This window comes from Elaeis guineensis, chromosome 6 (genome assembly GCF_000442705.2).
Source record: "Elaeis guineensis isolate ETL-2024a chromosome 6, EG11, whole genome shotgun sequence".
In the NCBI taxonomy this organism is placed as follows: domain Eukaryota; kingdom Viridiplantae; phylum Streptophyta; class Magnoliopsida; order Arecales; family Arecaceae; genus Elaeis; species Elaeis guineensis.
Window position 1 is genome coordinate 20,173,189 of NC_025998.2, and position 10,538 is coordinate 20,183,726.

General features: G+C 35.3%; 1 protein-coding gene across 1 annotated transcript; it reads left to right on the top strand.

Annotated features, from left to right (window-relative positions):
- The first annotated feature begins 1,234 nt into the window (after positions 1-1,234).
- On the top strand, positions 1,235-1,609 carry LOC105034154 (protein NIM1-INTERACTING 3). The gene has a single exon (XM_010909201.4). It carries the CDS (start codon positions 1,235-1,237, stop codon positions 1,607-1,609), a length of 375 nt encoding a protein of 124 aa, XP_010907503.1.
- Positions 1,610-10,538: the final 8,929 nt, after the last annotated feature.

Genomic DNA, 10,538 nt, shown 5'->3' on the forward strand with positions numbered 1-10,538 from the left:
TTTATTGAAAATTTATATTTATTTTATATGAGTTGTATTTATTGTAAATTCTAGAGAGACGGAGAGTGGACCATTGCAGGATCATGTGGCCTCGTGGTGCGCGCAATTGCTATTTTCAGCCGCAAGCTGGTATCGGGATTCTGGAGCGATGTCGCTTTACAGCCTTTGTGGACACACGGAAACCATCAAGCAGCCAAAGTATCATCACGTTTTGCTGAAACACATCCCTGACGCCATTGAGCTGACGCAAGACATTCCTTATTTGGATGCTAAACAAAGACTCAGCCAACCCACTGACTTTCAAAGTTCCAGCGTGCCCACCCCTACCTAAAATCACCCTCAACTTTCGTAAATCTAAATCAATTATGGTTTGAATTTGTGCACCCACTGGATTTTAAATCTCCTCATTTATTGTTTCAGCTGATATAAATTACCATATCTTACGATTCTATTAATATATAAACTGAAAAATTATCATCTTTAATTTATTTTTTATATTAATTATCAATTGAAAATTTACATCCTATATGTTAATGGATGTTTTGAGCTACCTTCATCCCTTCAAAATCTATCCCAAGGTGGTCTCATATATTAGTTTATCTTGACCGTAAAAATAAATTTATATAAAATAAAAATATATTAAAATTTTAATCAATTTTAAAAAAAAAAATAGAACATGAAGAGATCAGCCCCCATTAATCAATAATTTAGAAATCAAGATATTAAAATCCCAACCATCATTATTAGAATATACAAATTAAGTTTTAAAATATAAGATTTAAGTTACTGAAGATATCTATCAATATTATTCGAATGACTGTTGGATAATGTCATCTCGGCAGCGTTGGTCCCTTCTATAATGGCCAGAATATCTGAAACTAAAAACTTCGATATATGAGATCATCATTTTTTTTATCTTTTCCTGTAGACAATATCAATCCCTGTCTGAGGAGTTTATAATCCTGTGGACGAGAATATTATAATCATTTTTCCTAAATGACGAACCTTCTCTCTGGTTTCGTCCTCGTTCCGAATGTCTTTCTTATTAAGGGCTACCCTGCCATTCGTTAGACCTACGGAAGCCTCAGTAGACGTGATAGAAGGACATACGTTTCTCTCTCTCTCCACCAGGCCATCGCATCTCATAACATCCACCACCACCTGGAACCAGAGATAGAAGGACACATTAGAAGCCAGCAATCTTATTCTTTGGCCTCTCTTGGAGTTGAGAACAATGGAAGGAAGTCGGAGAGGAAAGAGGCCAGCTTGTGTTGACTCCCCATCATCATCACCACCACCACCACAACAAGCTCCGTTAACCGAGGCAGATGAGGAGGAAAAGATTGAGAAGTTCTATGCTCTTATAGGAAACATCAGAGCCATGAGAGATCTCTGGAGAACCAGCCCAACAAACAAGAGGCAGAGGAAGGAGGAGCCACTCTGGCGGCCAACTTTCGCACCGGAGGACTTCATTGATCCCGACGAAACTGCCGGGAGGCCAGAAGGTGGATTGGTTGCTTGCAAGGAGGGAAAGAGACGGAAAGGGGGAGAGAAGGAAGCGAGAGGAGGAGAGGAGAGCAGTTTGGATCTCAACCTTGCTCTCTACTAGACAAATACACACTTATTTGTGATTGTACTTCTCAAAAAATAAAAATCTGAGATCATATGGAAAGGAGCTTATTCTCGTTCCTTTTGTTTGTTCTATTATATTTTCTTTTTTAAAAAAAAAAAATCTCATCTTCCATCTTAAACCATGATTCCCAAACATGTCAGTATCAATCTTGGAAATTAAAAGAAACAACATCTTTGTATCGCTGGATGTTTGAATTTGGGATCACCTTTAAGCCGTAAATTTCTCTAATCCTTCGTCGGTACTCTGTGCGAGATAATCGCGTCTTAAACCTTGGTACTCTGTGCAAGATGATCGCGAATAAGGACTGTTTCCTGAGGGATGAATTGTGGTGTATCACACTACACATGGACTAACCTATTGCTTAAAAATCAGCTATTATTTATGTTTCATCTTATGGTTTACATCTTGTTGAGTTCTATAAATATCATACCCTTTGTTTTCCGGTTAAAAACCCGTTCTTAGCAAACCTGGTGGCTCATTGGCAGCATCTGTTGATAATAACTTTCCATTACATGTTTTGAACAATACCACGGCATCTGTACCACCTCCTAACTTTGAATCCAAGCTACCGAGGAAAGAGGATCCACAAAATAAGTGTGAAAGTGGATCAAATAATATCTATTTCAAACTATTCTAATATCAATTAAAATTTAAGTATCGAACTAATATTTATATCAATATCTATATCCATTAAAATAGATATAAATTAATAGATCTCTATCCATATCCAAAATCTGTTTTATTAATAGCCCTATTAAATTTTATACAGTACTCAAAAATTTTTAAAGAAAATATATGACCATATTAATCTATTATTATCTTGATTTATCATTCATTTTATAATATCTTTGATTCCTACATCCAATTACATTAGCCGACTTATATCTGCATATCTATATCTATTTAAAAAATGTGCATACATAAGAATTTTTGCATCCTGTCAATATTTATATTCATCAAACAAAGGAATAGCGATATGGATACATTGGCATTCAGACTGTATTTGAACCATTTTTCTTTCTATCACGAAGAAAAGTCTCAACCAACTGAACTAACTGTTATTAGTTTTTTATTACATTATTTTTCTTAACCATGAAGACATGTGAATTTGGTCTTATGGCTCCATGCTTTTGCTTCCCATGTAGTTAGATGTCAATTGTCCTTTCACTAGATTAAAGAAAAGCAGCATTCTTAGTCTGGAAATCCGATCATAAAGTAATGTTTCTAACTCGTCCGGCCTAAAAAAACATCAAGCACTTCTGTATCCACATCAAAAGCAGCATTGTTAGGCTGGAAATCCAATTATAAAGTTATGTTTATACCTTGTCCATTCTAAAAAACATCAAGCACTTATATATCCACATTAAAAGCAGCGTTGTTAGGCTGGAAATCCAATCATAAAGTTATGTTTATATCTGGTATAAAGTCATGTTTATATCTTGTCCAATCTAAAGAACATCAAGCACTTATAAATCCACATTAAAAACAGCGTTGTTAGGCTGGAAATCCAATCATAAAGTTATGGTTAATCATATCTGGTCCAATCTATAGAACATTAAGCACTTATATGTCCACATTCAATGGGAGACAAGCATTTCTTAGCATTTGCATTGTTGATCCTTCTTTTTTTTCTAACAATTAGTTACGAGTAAATTCAGGCTTTTTTTTTTTTTAATGAAAGCGAGTAAATTCAGGTTGTCGTTTATCTGGATCATCTTTCTCAAATCTCGTGCTATAGCTGTCTATTTTGGAGTTGATCCCTTGGTATCTACTCCAGAGGAGATTACGTATCTGGGCAGAAGATCTTCTTGGCATTGCTATTAAGTGTGGTTGTTAAGTAGGAAATTCGGCAACAACCACATAAATTTCATTGCAACAAATTAAAAGTATGACTAATCTTCGGTCGTGAATCCATGGCTACTACTCTAATTTCCCTATTTGCTATCTTCTTGCATTATTATTATTTAGCTAAGGCTGCAATTTATGCTGTCCAGCCATGTACAAGGTACCATGGGAATGAGATAAAAAAGCTACATTTCCCTTGTTTTCCCCGTGTCATTTGCATTTTAGCATAGTTCAACACTTATGCGCTTTGCTTTGTGTTTGATGAAAGAAGTAAATGCCTACAACTAGATGCAATTTGTTATCCAAGAAAAAGGAGAGAGGATAATAAGAGGAAGCGGATGGAGAAGAGATGGTGAACAAATAGGAGTTAACACTGTTTCTCTTTTATTTTTTCAGTTGAGAAACACAATCCATTATATATATAACAGCACTGAAGACTCTAAAGAATGCTCTCTCTCGCAATTAGAAGGATCACCACATCTATTATAAACCAGTTAAACCACACGGATTGGTTTGGAATTGGTTCTCAAACAAGATCAACATATCATGACCTTGATCAAATGATTTAACTTCTGAGGCCGTATTTTTCGCACACATAATCCCCTCTTAGTGTACCACACTTCAAAGTAACCAGTCTATGACATGGCAATGCAATGAAGCTTTGTTGGAGATCCATAATATATGCTATTTAAGCTCATGTGGCATCCTAAAATACCTTGTCAAACTCATTTTAATCCTTTTTATTAATATTTAATTGATATAACTCTTAAATCAATATAAATTTAACTATGAAATAGATGACAAATATGATGTAGATACTAAAATCTTGCCTCCTAACTAATTTCAATATATTTTAATTTTAGAAAGATATTCTGTTTTAATAATTATATGCATGCTCCTGATACATCTCTACTTACGTAATAGCACATGTCACATTTTAATCACTTAAAAATAAAGTAGACATAGAATATTGAACTTTGCCTACCCATGAAGGAGAATTGGAATCCGCCGAAGTCACTATCAAGAAATCCACGGGGAGGAAAGCTTCGACAAGCTTTTGTTGCATTTTAGAGATTTCTATGATCTTGTCAAAGCTCTTAACTTTGGCCTGGATGGAGAGCGGTGAGGGGTCGCAATTTTCTAATGGTATAGTTCGACCAAGGTGCCAATTGCCAGCCACTTTTAAAAGGCATCACTTCCTTGCCCAATTGATTTTACGGTACAATGGGTTTTAAAGTGGATTATTCTGTTCTAGAACGTCCCGTTGATAGAGAAATTATACTTTGTACCATATGCGCTACGTGACTTTATACACAGCCACTCATTTTTGTGGGCCTAAATCATCAAGCACCTATCTTGATGCATCATTAGAGAAATGAGCAGCTGTGATTATCTGTATATATGGTCATATGATGTATATAGTATAGGGTATAATTTCTCCAATAGACGATGTGATAGGCACATAAGCTTTCATCATCAGAGCATAGGGGGGATCGATCAATCAGGCCCAATTAGCTCGGAGGAACCGATCAAGAATTTTCAGGCCCAGGCCCAATACTGGGTCACAACCGAGCAAGCTATGGTCCGAGTAGATGAACATTCGTGTAAATTTCAACTGGGCAAGGAAATGTATGCTGGGCCCAGTCTTACGCCGCCCATTCTAGAGAGAAGTTCAATACTTCAATGTTAAGCCTCGTGACAACTTGGACGAGTCACAATCCCACCGTCCGTGAAGAAAAGTATCCCCTGCGAGCTTGGGAGTCTTCACCATGTTTTCGTCGAGCGGCAATAACTTTTGTCTTTTGGCGGACTCTTCTCACGAAGACTTGCTCTTTGCGGGGGACCTCCCCTCCCCTTTTTTTTTTTTCCTCTCTTTTTTTTTTTTTTTTTTTGTCATTTTCCACAATGGAATAAACCTCACCTAGCCACCATCATTTTCTCTCTCGAAAAAGAAAAAAAATGTATACGCTACACTGTATGTACCCCCATGACCATACATCCAGCTAATCATAGCCACTCATTTTTATGGACTCCTTTCAAATGCTCGTGCCAGTATATTGCTATGGGAATAAGTGGTTGTGATTATTTGTGTGCACATATCATGGTGTATACAGTATAGGATATGGTTTGCTTAAAAAAAAATTCATCATTTTGCAGCAGGAGCGGCTCAACACATATGGAGACCTATAGCTAAATACTAGAATGAGATCTTTTTTATTATTAAAATTTATATAAATTTTTTACTAAATTTTTTTTTTATTTTTTGAAATGTAAAATTTTTAATTAAATTTTTATAATCAAGTTCTTCTAACATTTCTTTTTCAATTGATAATATAGCCAATCCATTTAATCTTTCTTGAGATATTATTGATTTTAAGTAAGATTTTATTAATTTATTTTTAAAGAACTTCATTCTACCGAAGTAATACTTATTGAAATTATTAACATTATTCTAAAAGTAATATATGCATTTGAAAAAGAGTCGAATCTTCATATATAATTAAGTATATTCATTGGACTGTTATCTTCTACTTGTACAATTTTTTTTTAAATTTTTAATTTTAAAAATAAATCTAAATCATTAATATTAGAGTAGTTATTATATTTTAAGGAACATTCAAGATTAAGACAATATTCTTTTAAATTATCATTGTCTAATCACTTTAATTTTTTATCGTTAAATAAAAAATCAAAAATATTTTCATATATTTTAAATTTTTTAAATTTATTTTTAAAAAAATTATTTAATTTATTATATATAAAAATAATTAATTTTAAATAATTTTTTAAAAAAATTAATAATCATGAAAATCGATGACCGTGCGTACGGACAGGACGAGATGGCGAGTTGAGAATGGTGTTGGAATGATTTTCCTCTCCCATCTTTCTTTATCTAACTATCTGCCTTATCCACGCGGATAGTATACCAATACATGGCTCTTCAGCCATTTACTCTCTCTCCGACTTTTTATCACCATGGAGGATTGTATAGAAATTTTTAATTTTCTATACTGTATTTCAAATCCACAAGCACAAAAATCTCGACATGGATGGCAGATCATTTGTACCTAAAGAAGTTCCTACGTGAGAAGTTTAGTCCACTTGAAAAGTAAATAAACTTAACAACCATAAATGCTTTATATTGGGAAATGAAGAAATAGCTCCTTGAAATGCCGTACCTCATAAAGCATGAAATCCTAAGCTATGCTATAATGATGGCATACCTCTGCTACGAGAAGAGCTATTAGTGGGAAAAGAGGAAAGGATGACAATGCATGGCTTGAGATTATTTGCGATCAAGATATTAAAATGGTGAAATCAAATGAATACTGAGGCCTAAAGCAAGTGGGCTTAAAGCAAAGGCTTAGTGGTGTTACCCTTTACTCGGCCCTGTTTTGTAGAGACCAAAAGGAATTAAAAAGAAATTGACCATTGACAAAAACCAGCAAGACGATAGTAGCACCTGAATACCTTCGAGGTACACTATAGTGTTGAAGTTTTTTACGGGGAATTAGAAGTAATTTAATTTTTTAAAATACTCTTGACTTTTCTAGATTAATGTACTAATTCCACAAGAAGGCACTTGCTTCCTTTCTGGTCAAATACCTCTGCTTGTGCTGAATCTATTTGTTGACTTTGGTCAGAAGCCTTATAGTCGTCCACTAATAAGGACATATTTTGGATTTATACCCTTAAAACTACCAATTCTATCATTCCTCAAGGGAGACTGCTTCAATTCTATTCTGGGGAGCCAAAAGTCACAATGATTGACCATAGTATAAATATTCGACCACGGAAATGTCCAGTCCGGGCACGTAACAAGAACGTCCTCTAGTGACCTCTACAGGCTCACAGCGCCCCTTTCCAAACGGCATGTCCAGAAAAAATCAATGGGTAGACTGGAGTTGGTCAATAAAACCCTTGAATAAGCCATCAACTTCCCACTTGGGACACTATAGGCACATCTTTGACTAATTAAGAGGATAACTCTCTGAAATGATCTTTGGATATTACTGTGTGCACGTATCAAAAGTTGTCGGAGACATCACCTCGGATCTCATGAAGTATTGTCCATTCCTCTCAGAGACGCCGCTACTTTGGACGCATGTGCATCTGGAGTCACGGTTTTGTCCATCAGCCTGAGTGGCAGGCAAAAGGCATCTCGTGAGGAAATGCATGCTCGTATCCCACTTAAGCACATGACACTCCAGAGTTTATCCGATGTGGAACTATTAAGGGAGGTCCCCCCACGGCTTGCCCACAATATAGCCCCCCACTCTGGAGGGGCATGTGTCGTAGGCAGGGGATGGGTGCCCCTACCTGACGCGCCAAATCTGTTGCGGCCAATCCTTCCATCGTCCGATCGCCGGTGTCGCGCACCTGCAAGAAAAATCCTCACAGACCGGAGATGTCTCCGACGGAGACCCTCCAACGGTCAAGTCAGAGAGGAGACTAGGCAACAATGGAAAATCAGGAGCTCAGCGGGGGAGAGAGAGAGCTCAAGAGCTAAGAAGCACTTCAGAGAGCTTGAGGAAGCTTGCTCAGAACTTACCAAGACCGTTGCCTTACACCATTTTATAGTAGAATACGGTATGGTCCCGTCATCAATGGTGCAGACAACTGGAGAGTTGTTAAATCATCGGGGACTGTCAAATCGTCGTGGGTTGTCAAGTCACTGGGATTGATCTATGTCCTTGGCAGGACAATGCCCCGGGACGGCCATACCGGATGTCCTTGACAGGACAACCGTCCATAGCGGTTGTACGGCGTTTGGATGGGCTGGCCGATTATAGGTCGGTATTCGACTGCCGAGACGTTGGGTGATAATCCGGGGACACCATCGGCTGGTCCGGTACTTTGCGGAAGTCAGACGTCGGCTGCCACCCCCAATAGTGGGTCAGTGATTTGGGCTCAACCGCTTGGCCGGTCGGAAAACAGTATGAGTCTGTTCGACCGACATACCTTTGGTCGAATATCGTCGAAAGCCATTGCCAGCAGTCATCGTCGGAATTGTCCGTCGATTCGGTTGGTAGAATCGGGCGATGGTCGGATCGATCCGAAAATAAGTCGGTGTACAGAGATCGATCGATATATCCTAACAGATATCATATTTCAGGCGTTCAGTAGTTTCTCACGCCCACAGGTAAGAAAGAATGGAATTTTTTTTTTTTTTTGGTTGTTTCAGCTGCGGTAAATGGAAAAGAAATTGCTTAAAAAGCTGAAACCTTATTTGGTTGGAGTGAAATTAATGAAAATCATTTTTTCTAAAATAATTTTGGTTCTTTTTTGAGTATTTGACCACAAAAGTGAGAAAAAAAAATCATTTTAGCCGGTACAATAACTCTCATCCAAAATAATTAAAAGGGGATAAAATGACTTCAGGCTGTCAGTTCCCAAATTCACTTGAAAGTGGAGAGACTAAGGATTCTTTTTTTTTTTTTTTTAATTATAAGACTAAGGGCTCATTTGGCTTGCAGAAATTGGATGGAGAAAGTGCAGTTCTAGTGTGAAAATTAAGAAATTTGTGATACTAATATTGAAAATATCAAAATAGAAATTAAAAACTTTAGGTTTAATAGTAGTAAAGAAATTTCAAAATATTAATTACTCTTTATTTGGATGACTTGCTAATATTTGATTCTAGTATAAAATGTATAAATAAAATAAAATATATTGTAGTATAAATATTTGATATCAAGAACTTAGGTCCAATAGATATTATCATAGAAGTTAAGATAATTAAAAGAAATGGAGAATATATTTTAACCTGATCTCATTATTTTGAAAATTTGTTAAGAAAGTTTAATTATTTTGATTTCAAGCCTTCTAAAATACCTATAAATCCATATTATAAATTGATTCCTAAAAAGGGACACCTATAAATCAAGAAGAGTATGCAAAAATAATTGAAAGTTTATCGTATGCAATGAATTATACAAGATCAGATATTGCATATATTATTAGTATCTTGAGTAGATTTACTAAGAGGTTGGGGCCGCTTCCAAGGGGTTACCGATAAGATCCGAGTAAACTTGCTAAACCAAGATAAAGCACATGGTCCATATTACGCTGCCTTAATAAAAATAATCCAATGTATAATGTGAATATTAATATATGAGCTTTGACTAATTAAGATCAAGGTTTCATCCTCTTAGTTTTTCAATACTTATAGTTTTTGTTCAAATCTTAGGTTTAAGGGTAATTTACTTAAGGCCTGCACTATACTAAATCCAAATTTATATTTCTTTATTTATTTTGATACTAGTAATATTGTTATAAGAAAATAAGTGTGGGATTGTCGTATAATATTTTCAAATATTAAGGAATTCTAAAAGAGATAAAACTCTGTTAAATATTTATTTCTGATAAGATATATGTTATCTAAAATTTTAAATTTTTTAAAATATTGGGAAACCTTTAAAACATTTACAAAAATTCTATAGAGTTGCATATTTCTTAAAAAGAATCATATGCAATATTCTGATTTTGAAGAGTTACATCATTTCTGAAGTTATGCGATCTTTGAAAAGTCCAAATCTATGGAACATCTAAATCTGAAAAAATTTGCTTTCTTATTCAAACTTTCTATTCAGTACTTTTTGAAAACCTCTTTCTATACTTCATCTTTTTGGATGTGGGTTCTTGATTAAAAGTGTTTAAGAGGTGCAATCTTATACCACCTTTGTGTTGGTTATTGTATACTAAGGATAGGATATCTAGGAATCCTTTTGTGCATAGAAGAGAGGAATCACTATTTTAAGAAATTTTTTTGAAAGTGCCTTATCCAACTAAATTCTTTTCTGGATAAAAAGTAAATAATACCCTGTATTTTATCCTGATTTATAAATACCTCATATATCTTCAATTTCAACAATATCAACCCTACACTTTGCAAATTATTGCAATGTCCCCACCGACCTTTCAATTTGAGGGAAAACTCACCGTCAATGCCACATAATATATTATTTAAAGTTAAATGGCTGATATGATTTTATTAGATTATTTTAAGATATAAAATAAAATCTGATACGGGCTTAAAATAATCTAATGATTAAAATAT

Excerpts from the sequence above, each read along its gene's own strand:
- LOC105034154 (XM_010909201.4), top strand. The coding sequence starts at position 1,235 with ATGGAAGGAAGTCGGAGAGGAAAGAGGCCAGCTTGTGTTGACTCCCCA.